We start from the raw sequence: 22,626 nt of genomic DNA, 5'->3' as shown, positions 1-22,626 counted from the left end.
GTAAAACAAGTCTGAGTGCGTGTTCACTAACCTCTTGGGTGACGTCAGGTGCGGCCATAGTTGGATATTCGGTGATGGTTTCTGACTGCCCTAGGACCTTCATTTGCAAAAGTGAAAAAGCAGAACTAAGTCACCTTCCATGTACTGACAGATATCAATTGACACGTTTTTCTAAAAATACTAGGCTCGTTGAGACTGCCATTCACTCATCAGTCAATGTGACATATGGAAGCCAGCGTCTGAGCGCTGACACATCACAGTTTATTTGACAGATGAACAGGGGAGTTATGTGTCTGGGCAAGACGGCTTATTTCAAAAGCCAGACATACTAGTTAATGTTTTGTACATACGCTATAAAAATATACATATGTAGTAATCAACTGCATAGTGATACAATCATTAAAACTATATACTAAATAACTGACTACACAATATTATTGTCATCAAATACAAAATAATTTAACTGGTATTGTTGAATAGAGTGTTACAAAACAGATAATTGAAACCAAGCACTTCCAAACAACAGTAACCAATAAAAGTTTATACCCAAACATGACAGAAAATCAGAGCTAAATAAGCGATGGATGGATGGATGGACAAAAAGACAGATGGAAGGATGGATGGATAAATGGTTGGACGGATGAAAGGCATACATTAGCGTATGCCAACAGATTAATAGACAGAGGCAATTTTGGGGGGGAATTGTAAAGTTCACATTAGTCACTTTTTCTTAAAAGTGAAAAATTATAATTGTGCTAGTATAAACATGGCACCAAATGTTAAAACGCAAATGACACGTTGAGCCATTGTATGAAGCTATTGTATGAATTATATTCATGTAGCTTAAAATCAGTCTTGGCATCTTAAGAATCAAGAGACACACAAAGAGTGTAGGTTACAACAGAGGAGTATTGGGCGGCAGGAATCACTATGCTTTATCAGCATTTAATATTCAGGTGCCCATTTATCATTTTCAAAGTCCGTGGAAATATAGCTTAGAGCAGTGATTCCAAACCTGTGGTCCGGGGACCCCTGGGGTTCCCCGAAGCCTCTTTAGAGGTTCCGCGATAGCTTAAAAAAGTAAATAAAATCAACAGATTAGATCCCCAGCTTTTAGTAATGACTCAGTCGGGGGGGCCCTGGATTAAAATAAAGATTCACTGGGGGTCCCTGGGTTCCAGTGATGATAAAGTGGGGGTCAACAGAAGTCAGAAGGTTGGGAACCACTGGTTTAGAGCCATGTGAGATGGACAGAAAAGGTTTGGCTCCCAAGCTGGTTATCATGAATTTGGGGATGTTCACTTGATGTAAGGGTACATGTTGAAGGATGATAAAGACAACACCCTTTTTATACCAGGAATATTCCATCTCGGTTTAATTAGGAAGCAGGTTTAGAACCAGCATTTGAAAACTTAGAATTTCAGGTAAGTTACATTAAAAAAATTCAGACCTGTCAGCTGAGATGCACAGACAAAAGGTTACCAATAAGAGCCAGATGAAAAGCGAGCAGAGTGATTCCACTGCGGTAGTAGGCCACTTATAACATGGATCAAAGGGATAAAAAGTGAAAATGATTACGATTTGTACTGCGGCTTCTATAAAGGTAATTTCTTGTATTCCAAAACAAGTCACACTAAATTATAATACAGGCTGGTGTCGTCATTGGAGAATGACTTCATGCTGAAAAGGCACTGGATGCTTAGCTGCTATTAGCAAATTTACTTAGTAAAGTGATGTCTCAAGGATGGACGCTTGCATCTAACAAAGTCCTATGTCGCTGGACAACACAATATGGCATAGTACCTTAGCTTCGGCAACCATGCAGATTGCATTGAGGAACTATGTGTTGTAGAAAACTCAACAATCACTACATCCTTGTACCTAGATGGGCCAGCTCATGGAACAATATCCAGTTAAAACCTGCAATATTCACTATTGGGCAGGGGCAGTCAACTATTCAAGAACACGAATGAAAGATTACACATATTCTTCCTCTATTGGTCTCGATTTCTCTAAATTATCTTATTTTATTGTTGTCTCTAAATGCTTCCATGCCACAAAAACTATTGTTAGCTGGCCATATGAATAACACTTGCAAACAGCAACTCGTTATTTTATCATTATTGGCATTCAGTTATTTTAACATGTTGTTAAACGTTATTATTCATAGGGTCAGTAAATGGCACACATTACTTAAGAAAATTCAGTATTATTGTGTGCAAGAAGTAATATATCTGTTAAAAAAACTTTTTATTTCCTAGACTCTGTGGAGATCTTGACTCCTTTGTCAGTCATCTGCCCTTACAGATCGTTTTTCCCACAAGCATCTCCTCACTTACATTACCACGTCTCACAACTAGGCCCAGTGTTCCTAATTTTGCAGAGCTATTCTAAACAACCTGACCCTCTGTGCAATATCTGGCCCCAACGCGTTTGTGGTAGCCTTGGCTCCTTTAATCACTCTTCCTGCCAATTTGTTTTTGCTACTCCTCGCTCAACCAGTCATCTGACTTTAAACCTAGGACAACACTTCAATGGCCAACATCAAATCATGAATGAAATACGCAGCCCTTTGATATCGCCAGGCTAGGGACAAAGAAGAGTAAGAAAGAAGAGGCCAGAAGACAAGCTTTGTCCTGGTGCGCACCAAGCATTTAAAATCAGAGGAGCCAACCTCCAATTTCCCAGGGGCGATCAGCAGTGAATCATGACCGTTGACTTCCTGCGATACCGACATCGCCAGAAGGTAAAAGTGGCATTGTGGAAGTCATCGAAAAGACAGTAAAGGAGTGATCAAATGCTAAAGTATTACATTTTTAACAACAACACCGAGACTCAGGTATTTACAGTCAAAAGCAACACCTATCTCTAAGCCTACAAAAAGTAATGAAGAATGCCGCAAACAAGTGCATGAGTAACATGGGTATAAAGTAGAGACGATCAAGGGAAAAGTGAGAAAACGCTTGCTCCGCTGTTCCTGCTATCTCTGTAGAGTGAGATCACACCACAAGGTGAGATTGCTACCCACGAGAGGCAGCTAGGCTCAGTACTGGTTGAGATACAGCATGATATTTTGTAAGATCACACCACAAGGAGAAACTGCTGCTAGAGAGTGTGAGAGACTGCACAATGATCAGGAAACGAGGAACGGCTCAGAAACTCCTCACTGTAGAGGGAGATCTCAGCACAAACCTAGGAGGTCTCCAGAACACCTTAGATACGGTTCAATGTACACTGAATTTACATAGTGATCACCCCAAGGACACTTTTGAAGTCAGGTACAATACCTATTCGTATCGGCGAGGTAATTCTGCTGCTCAAGACCGTCTAACAGCCAGTACCACACAGAGTGAAATCATAACACCCCTTCAGCCAATCCTGACTTTCTAACCAAGAGGGCTTACCCTCCACCACTCGTCACACACAATGTTGGCGCAACTGATTCCTTGCAAAGTTGCCTCTTCCCTGGGCAGATGGCGTTGAAGTGGGAGGCAGATACAGCACCAGAACGCATAATTTAAATACAAGCATTTGCATTGCCAATAGGTCTAGTTTTAATGCGCCAACACCTGTAAACAGAGACATTCAAAAATTGGGGGAAATTAGCAACTGAAGCTGTGCTTTCTTTATAGGATGCACAATGGAGACAACAAATTGAATGCAACCGACACCGAGATAATTGCATGTACGTTTTAGATGTAAAATAGTCCCTCGTGCAGTCCAATAGACGCATTTCCTGGAGAGAGGAATGGTACACTGATCAGCCAACAGCATGAGGAGAGAGAGTAAAACACCTCTGGGTAATGGCTAAGCCCACTCTAAATATACTTTACAAAACTAGTAATAATACATCTTGCTGCACAGCCATGCGAGGTCTGACAATGGAAATTGAAACATCATACATTGCACTTGATTAAAGTGACAACAACAACTGTTACAGAGAGCCTAATTTTATAGTGATTAATGGGTTACTGGGCCTATTAGGATTTTATAGGTGTGAATGGGTGACTGTGTTATTAAAACAAAAATCAAAGGCATTGCAAACAGAAAAGCATTGTAAAGGAGTTAATGACATTGAAACACTGCCAAAACAAAAATAGCAAAAGGCAATCCGGCTACTTTAAATCATATGTGTTTCTGGTGATCAACTGAACGGCAATCCTATCAACTTCTGAATAGCAAAATGCTGGGTATCACTACCTAAATTCGAAGAGTGGCATGGCAGACACATGCAGATATGTAGAATTAAGATTATAACATGAACCAGCGTGTGATCATTGCCAAATATCGTCAGCATAATTTACTAAAATGTGCTCCATCAGGGTGCCTCAATTCCAAAGGGGTGACATCGGGGAGTTATACTCCTGTGGCATGTGTCTCATAACAAGTACTGTTAAAGGTTGAAATAGAAGCAGATATTTAACAATACATTCCTTCTTATCCAAGACTACCTTGGCAGGGTAAAGAGGAAGACTCATGGACCAGGATAAGGAGTAAAAAGGCCACCAGTCATGTGTAACGTTTTCTGCAGGCCACTGCCGCCCCTACCTTGCGCTCAGTGCCATGAATTCTGAAAGGTTACAGGGACTGCATTGCATCAGGTCTCTGCTGCCCCTACCTTGCACTCAGTGCCATGGATCTTGAAAGGTTACAGGGACTGTGCGTCACTGCTGCGGGCCACTGAGGCCCCTACCTTGCACTCAGTGCCATGGATCCTGAAAGGTTACAGGGACTGTGCATCACTGCTGCAGGCCACTGCCGCCCCTACCTTGCGCTCAGTGCCATGGATTCTGAAAGGTTACAGGGACTGCATTGCATCAGGTCTCTGCTGCCCCAACCTTGCACTCTATGCCATGGATCTTGAAAGGTTACAGGGACTGTGCATCACTGCTGCGGGCCACTGAGGCCCCTACCTTGCACTCAGTGCCATGGATCCTGAAACGTTACAGGGACTGTGCATCACTGCTGCAGGCCACTGAGGCCCCTACCTTGCATTCAGTGCCATGGATCCTGAAAGGTTACAGGGACTGTGCATCACTGCTGCAGGCCACTGACGCCCCTACCTTGCACTCAGTGCCATGGATCCTGAAAGATAGGTACTACCACTGCTGCAGGCCACTGCCGCCCCTACCTTGCGCTCAGTGCCATGGATTCTGAAAGGTTACAGGGACTGTGCATCACTGCTGCGGGCCACTGAGGCCCCTACCTTGCACTCAGTGCCATGGATCCTGAAAGTTTACAGGGACTGTGCATCACTGCTGCAGGCCACTGAGGCCCCTACCTTGCATTCAGTGCCATGGATTCTGAAAGGTTACAGGGACTGTGCATCACTGCTGCAGGCCACTGCCGCCCCTACCTTGCGCTCAGTGCCATGGATTCTGAAAGGTTACAGGGACTGTGCATCACTGCTTCAGGCCACTGACGCCCCTACCTTGCACTCAGTGCCATGGATCCTGAAAGATAGGTACTACCACTGCTGCAGGCCACTGAGGCCCCTACCTTGCACTCAGTGCCATCGATCCTGAAAGGTTGCAGGTACTGTGCATCATTGCTGCGGGCCACTGCTGCCCTTACCTTCCATTCAGTGCCATGGATTCTGAAAGGTTACAGGGACTGTGCATCACTGCTGCGGGCCACTGCTGCCCCTACCTTCCATTCAGTGCCATGGATTCTGAAAGGTTACAGGGACTGTGCATCACTGCTGTGGGCCACTGAGGCCCCTGCCTTGCACTCAGTGCCATGGATCCTGAAAGGTTGCAGGTACTGTGCATAACTGCTGCGGGCCACTGACGCCCCTACCTTGCATTCAGTGCCATGGATTCTGAAAGGTTACAGGGACTGTGCATCACTGCTGCAGGCCACTGAGGCCCCTACCTTGCATTCAGTGCCATGGATTCTGAAAGGTTACAGGGACTGTGCATCACTGCTGCAGGCCACTGAGGCCCCTACCTTGCATTCAGTGCCATGGATCCTGAAAGGTTACAGGGACTGTGCATCACTGCTGCAGGCCACTGCCGCCCCTACCTTGCGCTCAGTGCCATGGATTCTGAAAGGTTACAGGGATTGTGCATCACTGCTGCAGGCCACTGACGCCCCTACCTTGCACTCAGTGCCATGGATCCTGAAAGATAGGTACTACCACTGCTGCAGGCCACTGCCGCCCCTACCTTGTGCTCAGTGCCATGGATTCTGAAAGGTTACAGGGACTGTGCATCACTGCTGCGGGCCACTGACGCCCCTACCTTGCACTCAGTGCCATGGATACTGAAAGGTTACAGGGACTGTGCGTCACTGCTGCGGGCCACTGACGCCCCTACCTTGCACTCAGTGCCATGGATCCTGAAAGGTTACAGGGACTGTGCATCACTGCTGCGGGCCACTGCCACCCCTACCTTGCATTTAATGCCATGTCCTGAAAGGTTGCAGGTACTGTGCGTCACTGCTGCAGGCCACTGCCACCCCTACCTTGCATTTAATGCCATAGATCCTGAAAGGTTTCAGATACTGTGCACCACTGCTGCAGGCCACTGCCACCCCTACCTTGCATTTAATGCCATGTCCTGAAAGGTTGCAGGTACTGCGTGCCATTGGTGCGGATCTCTCCTGCCCCAACCTTGTACTTAATGCCATGGATCCTCAAAGGCTGCAGGTCCTGCGTGCCACTGCTGCATGCCACTCCTGCCCCAACCTTGCACTCAGTGGCATGGATCCTGACAGATAGGTACTGCCACTGCTGCATGCCACTCCTGCCCCAACCTTGCACTCAATGCCATGGATCCTGAAAGGTTGCAGGTACTACCACCACTGCAGGCCACTACTGCCCAACCTTGCACTCAATGCCATGGATCCTGAAAGACTACAGGTGTTGTGCGCCACTGCTGAAGGCCACTGCTGTTCCTACCTTGCACTCAATGCATGGATCCTCAAAGGCTGCAGGTCCTGCCACTGCTGCAGGCCACTACTGCCCCAGCCTTGCACTAAATATGGATCCTGAAAGATTGCAGGTATTGCGTGCCACTGCTGCAGGCCACTTCTGCTCCTACCTTGCACTCGATGACATAGCTCCTGAAAGTTTGTAGGTACTGTGCTCCACTGCTGCATGCCACTGCCTCCCCTACCTTACCCTCGATGCCATGAATCCTGAAAGATTGCTGGTAGTGTGTGCCAGTGGTGCAGACCACACCTGCCCCAACCTTGTACTCAGTGTTATGGATCCTGAAAGGTTGCAGGTACTACCACCACTGCAGGTCACCACTGACCCACCTTGCACCCAATCTGGATCCTGAAACATTGCATGTGCTGCGTTCTACTGCTGCATGCTACTGTCTCCCCTACATTACACTCAATGCATGAATCCTGAAAGACTGCTAGTAGTGTGGGCCATTGGTGCAGGCCACTCCTGCCCCAACTTTGTACTCAATGCCATGGATCCTAAAGGGTTGCAGCTACTGCTGCAGGCCGCTTCTGTCCCAACCTTGTACTCAATGCCCTGGATCCCAAAGGGTTGCAGCTACTGCTGCAGGCCGCTCCTGTCCCAACCTTGTACTCCATGCGCTGGATCCTAAAGGGTTGCAGCTACTGCTGCAGGCCGCTCCTGCCCCAACCTTGTACTCCATGCGCTGGATCCTAAAGGGTTGCAGCTACTGCTGCAGGCCGCTCCTGCCCCAACCTTGTACTCCATGCGTTGGATCCTAAAGGGTTGCAGCTACTTCTGCAGGCCGCTCCTGCCCCAACCTTGTACTCAATGTGCTGGATCCTAAAGGGTTGCAGCTACTGCTGCAGGCCGCTCCTGCCCCAACCTTGTACTCCATGCGCTGGATCCTAAAGGGTTGCAGCTACTGCTGCAGGCCGCTCCTGCCCCAACCTTGTACTCCATGCGCTGGATCCTAAAGGGTTGCAGCTACTGCTGCAGGCTGCTCCTGTCCCAACCTTGTACTCAGCCCCATGGATTCGGAAAGGTTGCAGGTACTGCACTGCGTCAGGCCTCTGCTGCCCCAACCTTGCACTCAATGCCCGGGATCCTGAAAGGTTGCAGGTAATGCACTGCTTCAGGCCGCTACCCCCAACCTTGCACTCAATGCCCTGGATCCGGAAAGGTTGCAGGTACTGTGCTAGGCCCATTTCAAGACTCCTGCGCGAAGAAGGCATCACAGAGAGCTCGGAACTCATAACATCAATGTAATGGATCAGATAATGCATCAACAACAAATGTGCCATTAGAGGAAGTATACTGTAAGCACTCGTAATGCAATAATGGTAGCCATTTCACTTTTTTTGCGAAGGCAAAATGAGCATCTGTTCTTCTAGGTCTTGTATTTTATTCTATTCATAAATATTGATCCAATAGGGGTAAAATGCACACGATCGACAACCTAAAGTGCTAGTTATTTATTTATGAAGATTTCCCTCGCACTGTTAACCCTGCCCCTCGTTAAAAACCTATTAACTGGTACCTGACATAAATTAATGACGCTGCTGATAACAGCAAATGAAGTATGTGCAGATTTTCCCTCTCATTAGTGGGGGGTGTTGGTAGTAGGTGGGGCGTACGACTTACCCCGCCTTTGTATTGTGATCGCCGTTTTTTGAGCAGGCGCAGTTTTGGCTGGGGCTATGCGGTTTGGGCTTTGGCCTGACCTGTGTCTACCACGGATATTATATAGCAATGTAAAGTCATGCATAAACCTCTGGCCTTCCTTAATACTAAGTCGAAGCAGTAGTACAGACAAATGTAGTTCAAGTAGACTGCTTAATAATAACTCATACTGTTTGGAACCACTTACACTCACATAAGAAGAATCTTCACCTGTCATTTCTATCAACCAGTACTGTCTTGGTCCTCAGCAAGAACCCACCCACCAGAATTTGAACAGGCTTGAAATAACTGCATAGATCTGCAACATACCATTAGACACCAAAAAACATTTATTTTGTTCACCACTACAGAGCTCGACTAATTACATACTGGGACCTCTTCTTGACTTCTCCAATGACATTCATATGAGGGTCGATTGTAACAAAGTCTACCCCTGCAGATCTCCTGACCACTTCCCCCTCCAACCTATGCCTGGACCATAACCATAAACAAAAATGCCATAACAGTCAATCTGTATGGAAACCAACTTACTGGGCTGTGACTGTTGGAAAGGACCTGCAAAGCTGGTCAAAGCAGGTCAAGGCTGCCAGTCTGACACAAACCATAAACTGCACGCCTATCTTCGACACGTCTTCATCCATCACATTGCTAAGAGCTGCATCCAAATATCTGAAAACTGCACCTCAGTGCTCATTGCACACAGCATAGTAACACTTCCTACAGACGATCAAAACAAATACAACACCTTCCCAACTACACACACTCTACACAGTGTAGTGTGCTGCCCTTGTAGACAAGCACTTCTGCACCCCACATGGGGTAGTAAGCACTACATGCATGCTACAGTAGATTACAATTCTGCATATCATTGCGGGGTCTTGGATTGTTTCTGTTCAGAGAGGACTCGGCTTGGCAGGTCAAGCTGGTCTGTTCTAATGGGAGAAGAATCAAGACTAAATTGCATGTGGATGAGTCTAATCTAAGGTGGCAAAGTGTGCAAAAGAATGATGGTTTGGAATGCTAACCCCAAGAGATTGTCAGTGGTTTGACTTATTGCAAGCATCCTCCCATCACCTTTTATGTGTTTTACATGTTTTTTCAGCCCATCTGTGAATTGCTGTTGCAGAGAAATAATTACCCAGAATGCTGAGACAGACCCTCAAGAATTAACATATTTTGAAAGTTAAATTAAGAATGACTCCTGAAGCCTATGGTTGAAGACAAAATGTGCAGACAATTGCAATTTCAAAGTGAATCACTTGTCTGTATTTTTAAAACTGGTTGGGTGATAGAATACCTCTCTGAAAACATTTCTGGAGATGTTTGGAATACTTCGCCACATTCAGACCTAAAGTGCATTATTGGAATATATATTCAAAGCCCCCAAGTTAGACCATGATCTCAACTTCAAAAGAATTCATGTAAAAATATATTATTTGAAACATTAGAGTCACAGATATAATAATCCATACTGTACATGGCAGAATGAAAGATTTTACAGCACCAACAACGTTGGCTGAATACACCCACAAACTAAGAAATATGGGTACTGCAGGATTCCCACCAATCATCGCCCACGCACTGTGACTCACACTAATGTGCATTTCCGATTACCACTAATCACAGTGTACTCCAACCATACACTGCTCTGAACAATGACTGTTGATGGTGGGAATTAACTACACATAAACACGGTTATCAGTGACTGTGACATGAGGCTGCACCAGCCGCGTGCATGAGTCACAGTCTTATTTACATTATGGAAATCGTCTTAAGAGTAGGCAATGTTAGTGTGGGTGTGTATTTTAGAACTAAAGTTATTCCTAGGATATGAGAGTCTCCACACAGGATATCATATATGCTCATGTTACCAAACCCTTCAATTTGTCAAATGTGAGAAGTCATCAAATGGTTCTAGAGCCTAGAATTGGCACCTGATCAGATGAAGGAGAACAATATAATTAACCATGGAGGCGCACCCAGGTCCTTTTCTTTCATCGGGAGCCTCCAAGGGAGATTATACAGATATCCTGTGTCCCTAGAATAAGGCAGAAATCGTTCTGGACGTGCAATGAGACAACAACAAGTCACAAAATCAGAGTCAGAATAGTTTTGTGAATATGCAAATATCAACATTTCCCAAATTTGCAAAGTTAGTCACCACGGCAAAACATAGCACGTAGGCAAAATGTCAAAATATCATGCAAAAGAATGTTTTGATGGGGGATTTTGTGTTTTTTGCTCTACAAAAACCTAGGGGCATATTTACTAAAAGTTCACACAGCGCAGGGCAACAAGCAAAGTTGCTTTGCTGCGTTGCATGAACGAATAGAACTGAACTACACCATATCAACTAAGATATAGAGCTCTTCAGCTCACTCCCTGGTGCACCTGAGGCTTTCTAACGCCATTGCGGACCCCTTGCACCATGCTGCAAGGGTGCTCGCATTTTGACAGGATAGTTTTTGTGCAGAAAGGGGCATCTTCCTGCACAAAACATTCCTAACAGACAACTTCCACTTTTGCAAAGTTTGTGAAGTTAACAAATCTGGGAAACTTTCAAGAAGGACTTCATGGAGCCAATAGTGTAGACCGTGTGTCATGGGTCATAGTACAAAGACGGAAATGGGACACCTGGCTGCTCTTTGAATTATAAAATACAGCATAAGTCAGGAAACCGTGTGCCTCTCAAGCTTCTGAGGCCCAGTGCCACACCAATTGTGGTGTGGCACTTGGTTGCAGTATCTGCCACACCAATTAAAGCTACACCCCACCATAGAGCTGATAAAGTCCAATTTTGCTCACTCTTCAAAACCCCTTTTCTGAAACCCAGCTTGTTACAAATTTTTATTTGAGCTACTAGGGAAGACAAATAAAGGGCACTTCTCAAAACCCAGAAACTTCAGTCTATTAGAAAGAGGACATCAAGCTGCATGCCTGCTTAGAATCAATAAGAGCGAAGCACAGCAGCTGAACACAACAGGAGGGTGATGCTTGGGTGGCCCCTCACTTAAACAACTCTAGACACCAGTAGCCGATGGGTGGAAAACGATAAACTCAATTAGGCTCAGTGCTGGAAATGGAACCCACAATTTGGGATGGAGTAGCAATGCAGAAAAGAGTCATGTAGATGGAGTCTTGGGGCCAGGGTCTTGATAAAGGGTAATGCCATCAGCCTATGGTTTGCCAGTATATATGAATCATTTTTACAAACTCTACCTTCAAAGAAATTGACAACAAGCAAATCAAATATTGGCAAAGTCAACAGGTTTGATGTGTTGTTCCGTACAGTGTGCTATTGGATTTTTGAGTGCCTGTTTGTGGACTGAGGAGCGAGCACAGGCAAAAACAATCTGAAAACTGGATGCTATAGAAAAAAGAGTTGCTTTATATTCTGTAGCTTCGGTTTTTTAATGCTCTTGTCAGTGCTTGCTCGCCTGTGCTACTAGGTCATTTACTGACAGTGAAAGAGTACCTGATGCACTACATTGGAGGTAGAAGGTTTCACTCATACAGCCAATAGAAAAAGAGTGAGATTGAAACACTCATTTGTGCTCAGCCAGGATGTGATTAACAATGTCTAAAGCCAATCTTTGTAGGTCAGTAGGTCCTGGATATAAGCATGTTAACACAATACCTTTTAAAGCAATCATCGAATACAATAAGGGTGGCATGAATGTCAAATTTGACATACATGTCAAGCCTAAAAATGACAACAAAGCTGATCTTTGTTACTTTATTGGTTACAAACAGAAACCATTTTACAAATATTTGACAGTAAGACACATGCTGCAATGTTGTTAGTGATGCAGTAAATCTCCGGGTTAAACAGCTTGGATGGTTAATTCACATGGACAGATGTGTGTGTATACGCTATGGTCTCAGACTTGAATCTTCATACAATGGCATTGAGTGCCAGTGTGCCTGCTGCAAAGCTTTGTGTACAACATGTAGGTCACATATTTGTATTCAATGTAATACGGCAAAGTAACTTCATAAGTTTGTTGCAGTGAGCCTAAGCAACCTGATGGTCATAAATTACAACCATGGAAAACAGCTTACTGTGTTATGTATCAGATGGACACAGCTGCATGCAGCCTGCGAGGCATAGATTTGAATCTTTGCAGGTCTGAATTATCAAATGTAAGCAACATTACACTGGTGTAAGAGATATTTTGCCTTGGCCTAGCTATGAGTAGTGCAATTAAAAACACACACCAGGCTTTCCCACATAACACACTAGTGCCTTTTATAGATCCCGAGGCCGAAAAAGACAAAATCATTTTCAAGTTACTATTTATTTATTGTCATCGGAACAAGGGAACCGCTGAGTGTCTCTGCTATGATGAGGTGATAAGTAAAGCAGTAAGGTATGATGTTATAAGGGGTGTCTATTTAAAATCAAATGAAATGTGTACAGACTGGTACCCCAAATAAGGGCATCCTGGCGCTGAAAGCAGAAACTGTAGGCATGCAAAAGTGTCATAGATTAATGGAGCAGGAATAACCAAGCATTCGCCCTCTCTTTTTTAAACGTTCGACAACTGGCAAAGAAACACTTCATAAGATTCCAGTTGTAGGCTGCTACATACGAAAATGATTGGCCCCGGATTCCGCTTTGGTGAAATTCAGATATAATGGCAAGGGCAGAATGAGAGAGTGGAGGGTACAAGTGGGCTGGTTATGATATAGTTCTTTCTTAAGGTAAGAGGGGCCACGATTTTTAAGAGTATTAGAGGCCAAACAGAGATCCTTGATGCAAGCCTTTTTTTCATGGGGAGCTAATGGAATTCAAACAGGTGAGCAGTAATATGAGCTTTCCCGGGAAAGTTGAGAATTAAGCATTGCTGCAGGCTTTTGCATCACTTGCAGCCTGTTTAGTAAGTAAGGTGAAATGTCCAGATAAATTGAGTTCTCTTAATAAAGGTGTGATGTTGCAAGAGGTTGAATCATCTCTAACGGCATGAAAGAAGAAGTTAGATTAAAGAAAATGTATGCATCCCTAGAATGCCGAAACATGTGCAAAAACTGTTAAGCCCTGGTGAGATCTTCGTCAATTTGAAAGTCTAACTTTCAAGCAGAAGTGACAGACTTCAGCTCTGTTCCTTGTTTAGATGGTCACCTAGAAGCAGTCCAGGAATAGGAGAGTTTGCCGAACATTAGTATTTTGGTTTAATCCAAATTCGATTTCAAACACTTCTGTCTTATCCAGGTTGCCACCTTGGACATAAAGACAAAATTTGAGTAATTAAGTAATTATTGGATTTTGAAAACAATAATCTGTGCATCATACTTACAAGATACAAAACCAAAGGGAAGAAACAGTTTGCCCAAAGAAAACGTAAATATTGAAAAGGGTGGGGCTCAATAATGAGCCACGAGGGCCTCCCCAAGTAGAAAACTGGTAGGAAGAACTACTTGCTCACAGCCAGGACACAATTCAAACAAGGGAAATTACTGATTGTGAGTCCAGTGAAGTATCTGTAGTTCAGCAGTAAACTGGTGAACAAGGAGAGTTTCCTATGCCTTCTGCCCTGAAAGCTACTGATCAGATGCACACATTAAATGTGTGCAGGTAGTACTGAATGTGTCCCGGTGCTGACAAACTGCACCAGGGTTATTTGCGGGCTGGCCTGGAACCCGTTTCCAGGTCAAGAATAGCTGCAGGATATAGACTCCAGCCTGATCCTATTGATTCAGCTTATATTCTAAAGTAGCAATGTTCACATATTGTCCAGTGTGCATGTATTCAGGTGCATTGATTTGCTTTTAGATTGATGTTATTATGGATTCCTCTACATATTTGAAATTTATGGGAAATGCACAAATGGTTGATATTACAGGTGCTGCGGTATAGTGGAATACCTATCAACATACATTTCCAGAAAAGTTAATAACCAGTTGTTCCTGACACACTGACGCAGTGTCCAAGCAAAGATAAGCCCTCTGCACAGCTATGAAACTCAAGGATGTGACGCAGACCCCTACAGCCCCATTGGGGCTCAACTCACCAGAGGTCCACCAACCCTGAAACAGGGCCCTATTCAGCCCAAGGTCAATGAATATGTGTGGGATATGTGAGCCTCTCCTCACATTCATTGTGTTACGCCACTGATGAAACCCACCATTGTGGTGCACGTAGTTGTGACCTGTCTGCATCTTTGGAATTAGTAGCCATGGTGAATGCATGAAGGGCAGGTTCCCTTTGGCATCTCTTCATACAGTGGAATGAATATGTTGATAGCTTTCAGAGGCAGTGACATGATTTATTTTTTTCATCACAGAGGAATGTTTCAGAGCTGCTTTTACAATCGAGTAACATTACTTCGAATAACATCTGCAAGTTGCAGCATTTTTTGTTACTTGCCATGAAATGACTTCGACAATTTTGGTGTACGCCCAGTAACTGTACAAAAGATGCGCTGCCACAAAGTCACACAAAGAAATGAAAAATGTCACAAAGTATTTATAAAGAATTTACTGTACAATGCAAAACTGTTTTTGTGATGTACCATAAATGTAACTAGAATAAAGCTTTCTTCTGCTTTGTATTACTTTACGTCATGGGGGTGTCCCATGAGTGGTACTTGGGTGCTCAAATTCAACCACCCATGGTTTTTGACGCAAAACCTACTAAAACTGGTAAACATACCTTTGCGCCAAAATAAGGCCTCCTTGAGGCAGGCATTAACCACAAGAAATATTTTTATTTTTCCTAATTTTTCACAAATTGTGTGCGTGCTGCACTATACAGCGTGCATCCAACGTATGAAATGTTAACAACATTGACCAAGCCTAGCTTAATTTGTAAATAAAAAGGTGCCGGTGCCCAAAACCCTCCTCTTAAACATGCGGCTGCTACAATTAAATGTGTGAACACGGAATACTGAGGTGGCGTAATCCTGAAGTCATCTCGGGCCTCTTCGATCCATATAAATCCACTCTCTGCCCTTTCAGCTCACTCTTGCAGCTTTCTACTTTCTCCCTTTCGGCCGCTTTTACGTTTTTCCCTTCATTCGTCTTTCCCATATGTGTCTTTTGCTCGCACCAAATGCTTGAGGCAGAAGAATAAGCCCCAGCCCTCAAAAATAAGTGCCGGTGCTCAGTACCGGAAGCAACAAGCACAAATTAAGCACTGGCTTCCAGAACAAAACTTAAAGTAGACAACAAGCTTTTTTGGTGCAAAGGTGTGTGTATGGCGCTGGTAGCCTTAAAGTGTGCCAGTGCAAGGGAGAAAAACAGCTCAGAGCCATATTTAGCACATGTGGCTCTGCGTGTTCTCTTCCCCTGGTGACACATAACGACTGCTTCCACAGGGGCTATGTGGTTCTGACCAACCACAAGCTGCAAATATACAGATGCAACACAGCAGCACAAGCAGCTTGTTTGTGGGGTGGCACACGGGGACACCACTATGCCCCCTGGTTTTTAACGTATGTATGGTACCAGGATCTCTGCTATCAATGGCCTAGCAGGTGCAGGGGCCTGGCGCCCAGGGGTGTGAGGAGGCACTCTTTGGTACCTCAGCATGGCCTCTTCAGAATGAGGGGCTCTGGTTTTCATACCTCCTGAGATGCGGCCCAATTATTCTTCCAGCTAAAATGAGACAATAGAAAGATTCGCAAAAGGAACAAATCATGAAGATAACTCAAGCTCACATCAGGAGTGAAAAATAAATAGGTGTTTGTCAGAGGATTATCCGACACCGAAGGCCTTAGAGTGTGTGAGCACAAGAGACTTCCACAGCATGTCAAGATCTTACTGAAGAGAAAGGGTTGGAGTTCAGGGTGACAAAGAATCTGGGCGCAGGACAATAGTTTATTGCACTTTCTATTGTCTGAACAAATATCACTGTGATCCCCTTCCGGTGCATTTAACCCCTAGGGGGCTTAATGATTGCACTAACAAGGATGCGCGATTCAGACCTAATTAGAGCAGTCACTGTGGCCACGCCCTGCAGGCCCGATGTAAACAAGTACAGCAGGATGCCTCTGCCGTATTATTGTAATATCACCCGGCGGTGCACGCAAACTGCTTCTCGCGCGCAGCACTCGGGGGACACCCCGTGCAGTTCTGAAGAGCATTTTGGGTCAGTGCTGACGGGAACCTGAGGTAACAAAGTGTGCGCGTCTCTCAGAGCTGGTTAAAAGGCATGAACGATGCTCTCATTGTGAGGGCTCATAAAAGACCCTTAATGTTCGTCTTTATGTGCGGCGCTGCGGGAGGCAACCCGAGCGAAGTTGGCGCCCACCGCAGCTTGTTTACGTGCGAAAGTAAACCTTTTCAGAAGCTATTGCCACTGCTGTATCATCCGCAAAAAGGTATGCGTTCAGAATCCTTACAAATACACGGAAAAGCAACTACGACCAATTACGTCTTCCTCAAATCAAACGGTCGGTTTCTCCAGTTGTTTGGTACACAGTTAATGTAAGGGCTTTAGAAATATCTCAAGCCACATATCCATGATGTATCCCTTTTCTAACGAACGAACCCTTATTGACTCACGAAATTAAATCCTATATTTTTTACTTGCTCACTGTCTCTCTGAGGATTTCCTCATTCATTGTGCTTACAAAAAAAAACAATGGGTCCTTGTGTAACGTAACTGGTGCTCACGTAAAGAGCTCCAATACCTTAGGGTCCAGTTCGCGCTATATAAAACTTCACAAAAAAATCTCGTTTGATCCTTTTATATCTCTTTCTCTCGGCCACTCTCCGTTTTTCACTGTCACTCTCTCCAGCTGCAATATACGTCTTTGTTTTTCGTCAACTTTCGGTCTTTCCCTTCTCTTTCGTTTTCTCTTTGCTTCATTGTTTCCCTCTTCCCACCTCTATCTTTATCCTTCTCCTTCCATATTTTCTGTCTGATTACCTGACTCTCTCATATACCTCACTACTTCTCTCAGCCCAACTTTCTCCCTCACACGCATTCTCTCTCTCTCTCTCTCTCTCTCTTTCGTTCGTTCTCTTTTCAGGTCTCTATCTTTCTTTCGCCCTCCACGCAGCGCCTACAAGCAATTTATTAAGCAAATGTCGACATGTGCCCCCCCACTCATCCTCTGGATATGCTTATAACAGTGGTGCAATTTTCAAAATCAAGGGTTCTCTGAAAAAAGATACAACAAATAATTAAATAACGAAATTCTCAAAATTGTTACTTGTGACTAAGAAGTGTGATGCCATTGTTTAAAGCAGGTGCATACAGTAATCCATTTAGATGAGATGTAATTTGCAAGCAGTTTGAATTTAGCAATAAGGCAAGCTCTTCAAAGGCATCTATTCTTTCTTCTATTAGCAAACTGTGTAGTTAGAGGAACTGGAACGCCCTTTTGTACTACTACCATAATTACCAAACAGAAATCTCTTTGTTTTATAGCAGTTTCTCAGTTATAAGTGTATTAAACAAATTGAGTAAATGCGCAGTAATTACGGGCTCCAATGTGATTCCCCCCTCCGCGATGAATGATGGCCTGTCACTCAGGCTGCCTGCCTGGCTCACATTGGTGCAGACATTCCGCGCTCTTTTCTCCTCGGCACATCAACTCCGGCTAATTGCACTCTGAGGAAAAAGGCTTTACAATTAGCGCCAGCAGTCGGCACGCACAGGGCGCTCAATCAAAATGGCCACCTGGTTCCTTGTTTCTGGGAGTAGCCGAGTGGCCCGTCGTTGCCTCTCTCCCTGTCCAAATTGTTGTTATTTATCTCTTACTCACAAAGGGACCTCAAATAATGTTTGCAGTCTGCCCACCTCAAGAACAAGGTAAACCTGAGGAACGGGCGCACTCAGTGTGGGACTGGGACAGAAAATAGACCCAGGCACCAAGATAAAAGTGGACCCCATTTGCGAATTCAGTAGCTAAATGAGCGATAGTGATGGGTGGGTGTGGTTAAAAGCCCACAGATAGATTACAACAGGCCAGAGCACTTGCGCGCTCGACCTAAAAAGTAGCCTTCCTTTGCACATAGAGTAGTTTTGAACTTGTAAAGCAACATTGTATAGTTGTTTTGCACTGTATGGGCGCATACATGCATTTGTGCTTGCTACAGGCAATGTTTATGCTTATATCAGGGAAATCAACAGCAAAAACTGGCCCACCAGACCAGAAAGCAGGTCTGCAAAACTCCAAAAGCTGCCAACACACTGACCAGTAGATGAGCCCATCAGGCACTGCCTGATTTCCCTGGATACCAGTCTGACCCTGGGCACACACTTCTCAAAACGTCATCCATTTTGCGCTCTTGCTATGCCATGTGTTACTTCTATTTTACCCTAGCAGTATTTTGAAGCCTTTATACCAACAATAGTAAATATTTTATAATAATCTAATATTTATCTATAAGTACCCGAATCAAATATGCCATTGGCTTTAGCATTCAGAGCTGGATTGAAAACCAAAAGCAGCCCTTGCAAAAATGTTCATACCACCCCTGCTCCCTTGCTTCTTTCTAAACTCTCTCTCTCCTTTTTGCTGTCCTCTCTTGCGTCTTTCCTGCCTGCTGTATTTAGCTGGGGCAGCTGGAGAAAGTTAACAGAGATACCAGCGCCTAACCTCTGCCTTAAAAAAACGCCCTCCAATGGCTCCAGCCCACTAGAGAAATGCCTGGTGGAATAAAAAGGGCAGTTTGGCCCTTAAAACATTGTGACTGGCTGAAAAGTGTCATGAATGTCAGGGCCCCATTGGCAGAAGAACTGTCCTCATTCAACAGAAAAAAAGAAGTGTGAAAACTCCATTGCTTTTGCAATGAATATCAAGATCTGCTTGACTAGATAGTTTGCTGAAAAAAAAATCACGTGAAAGTTATCCACTCGCCTAGTGCTATCCCGTCTTTGCAGTGTAGCTACCCTCCTCAGTTAACTCTCAAAAAAACCTTAAATCTAGTATTCTAAAACTAAAAGTACATAATACTCCTGCCTTCTACTATTTGTAGTTTCTAGTGCGACCTTCTCGGAAGCTTAAGCAGCAGCAAGGATCCTTCAGACGAGGCCCCACCTCTGCGACTGGCTAACTTGATTTTCCAACATGATTGCTCCCAATGCAGGAGGTTACTGAGCAGGGAGCTTTTGGGAATTCTCACATTTCACTCCGAGTCTGCATCTTTGGCCATGAGCAATTGTTGGTGATTACTAATTCATCTGCAGCTTCTGATATGTGAAACCACGAGTATCAGTGTCATGGCCACCATGCCGATGGGGGCTCTCCCAGGCTGGGACAATGCGCTCACAAGCAGGGCCATGAAAGTAAGGCGGCTTTGAGGTTGTAGCATGACACTTAGTGAATATACTATGTAGCCTTCTTCAATATTTGGCCCTTTTTTCAAGTTTCACAAAAATCCAGTTTCTTCCCCTAAACTAAAGCCTGCGGACCAATTGTGAGTCATAAAGAAAATCCACATCTCTGGGTTATTCTGCAGACACTTGAAAAATCAGTGTGAAAACACTCCTTCCAAATCCCACAGCTTTAATTACTGTACCCTGAAGTATTATCAATTCTTTGAACAGTATTGTTGATCAGGTTTAACACATAACTTGTAGTGAGAGTACGCACAATCATGATAGATTTATAGAATTGTTTAAAAAAAAAAATGTAATCTTTACAATCCGATGTGAGTGTACAGTGACAATTAATTAACAGCCAGTGGTGCGCAGCGAAAACATCACAAGTAGAGAGGAAGCAAAACCTGAGTAGTTTATTTAGGGTAGCACCAGTTCTTGCCCCAGCTCTTCCTGAGCTGACCTACAAAAATAGTCAATGTTGTAAAGCAGGCGTGCAATGATCAGTGAATCTAGAATAGTAGCACGTGGACTGTGTAGGAAAAGAGGGCTAAAAGATCATGTCTGAGGTATTGAAATCCTGAAGGAGAATTACTGGATCTTGTAGAATCTGACAGAAATGAGAAACTTGAGGTAAACAGACTTTGTAGTTTTTATGGCCCATGGTAGACACTAGGCACAATAAAGACCCCAATCCTGAATACATTTTGACAGTTCGAACCTGCCAATTTTATCACGGGGGAAATTTCTGGTAAATACCAGCACAGGCAGATTTTGGAGCCTTCAGGACCGAAATCCACATGTTATGCATCATTTCAACAGCACAGCCCGCAGTAGGTGATAATCATCACCTTGGTGCCAGTTTTCATCATGTTTGATAGTAAACCAGGCCACTTATAATGGGGTTTAAGACTTGAAACCCAAAATTGTCCATACAGCACAGTACAGTCAGGAAAGCTAAGAACCAACATTGTAATGTCTTACTGAATTATTTAGGCTGTACAAGCATTTAAGCAAGTGCTTCTGGGAAGGACTCATTTGCCAACCTACTTCGATTGCTTGATAAATTACTCTAGCAAGCATGAACGGGATTGAAAGCATTTATAGCCCAGTGCCTTCTGTTCAGAAATCTGTGCTCCTGTTCACATCTTTCACTACAAGTGCAACCAGGGAAGCATCTACCTCCAACAATACTATAAGGCAATGCTGCACCAATTTTCAGGAAACAGGGGCTTAGTTTTGAATTCCAGTACAAATATTTAGAAGTTTGCCCCCGTATGTGTTGATGGAAGCTGAAAAATGTGGACATTTTGATAAAATCATGAATTTCCATGGCCATGTGGGGCATCCTGTCAAGGAGGGTAGGATAACTTGCGAAAATTCATATGCTTATCTGCTTGGAATAAGCTCAAAACACAACGCTATGAAGAAAGGATTAAACATTGCAATTAAATCCACTGCAGCTGTGAGTAATTGTGGGGACATAGGAAGAGCTGCCCCCGGCCCACTGAAACAATGATGCTGATGAATATGTTATCTGGAAAAAGTAAGGTATCTTAACACAGCTGCATACAATACTATAAACGAGAGCACTGCTTGGGCTTTGCTAAATACTGTTTTTGAAAACAAGAAATTACAAATAATGATCATCTCTATGTTGTTTGTAGAGACATTGATGAAGAAAGGTGTAATTATTTAAAATAGACCTGACCTCGGCATAAGTAGCATTTTGGCGCCATTGATTTCATTTAATGATGTGCCACATTAGCTAGGATTAAAATGAAAGTCTCCATCAAAACGGCGTATTCTTTATTTAGGATTTATTAAGCAGTTGCAGTGGTGCTTAAGTGACGCTATTCTATCAAAAACCAGGCTGGCTTATTATATCATAGATGTCTAAGCACTCAAAATCACCATTAGATTAATGGCATCTAATATTCATTCATAATTACATTTTCTGGGTAACCACCAAACAATATATAACCGATTTAGTCTTCTTTTTATATATTTTTGTCTTTAATGTGAATTCGTAATCTTTAAATACATATAATCAATCAAAGGACAAATCAATCATCATTACAAAAATCATTTTCAATCGACACATCATACTTATGAACAATATTAAACACCTAACCAAGCAGATTCAACATTCATCCTACACATTAAAAAACATTGACACATGAGCCATCATAAAATGAAAGGGGTATATGGTTAACAATTATTCCTAAAAAAAATCAGGTGTCTCCACTCTCTCCTCTTTAGTCTCTTCACTTTCCAAATGCAAAGTATCGACTAGCAATCTATAGGTTTAGCCTTCAAGATTTGGTGCCCAAAACAAACTAAAATCAGAGATACATCATCACATGATGAGATAACATGTACATAGCTACAATTTGTTTTATCCTGATGAAGGCCTTGAATAATGAATTCATAAAAATGACAAAAGTATATAAAAAGAAGATTAAATCAGTTTTATATTGTTTGTTGGTTCCCCAGAAAATGTAATTATGGTTGAATAATAAATGTCACTAATCTAAATGGTGCTTAAGTGACGCTAGCCAATGCACATTGTTGAGAAGCAACGAAAACAGTACAAACAGTAGCGATGGATCAACTTTCACAAGCCAAAGCTATTTTGAGCTGAAAGCTGACCCCCGCACTGTGCCCACATGCCATTGCACCATTCCATTGCTAATGTATAAAGGGGAAGTGTGAATGTCTGGGGAAGGCCAGTGCCAAACCCTTAGGTTATTGTGCA

At 43.7% G+C, this 22,626-nt stretch overlaps 1 protein-coding gene across 28 annotated transcripts in view; it reads right to left on the bottom strand.

Moving 5' to 3' along the window:
• ANK2 (ankyrin 2) overlaps positions 1-22,626 on the bottom strand; it is a 1,630,948-nt gene that overhangs the window by 892,531 nt on the left and 715,791 nt on the right. For 20 of the 28 annotated variants that reach the window (XM_069241647.1, XM_069241693.1, XM_069241772.1 and 17 more), the window contains exon 2: positions 32-97. The exons of the other annotated variants lie outside the window; for them this stretch is intronic. In XM_069241647.1, the coding sequence (XP_069097748.1) occupies positions 32-97 (66 nt within the window). The remainder of the gene's footprint in view (positions 1-31; positions 98-22,626) is intronic. 28 annotated transcript variants of the gene reach the window in all.

Source organism: Pleurodeles waltl, chromosome 1_2, assembly GCF_031143425.1.
Source record: "Pleurodeles waltl isolate 20211129_DDA chromosome 1_2, aPleWal1.hap1.20221129, whole genome shotgun sequence".
Classification (NCBI taxonomy): domain Eukaryota; kingdom Metazoa; phylum Chordata; class Amphibia; order Caudata; family Salamandridae; genus Pleurodeles; species Pleurodeles waltl.
This window is presented reverse-complemented; position numbering and strand designations above follow the sequence as displayed.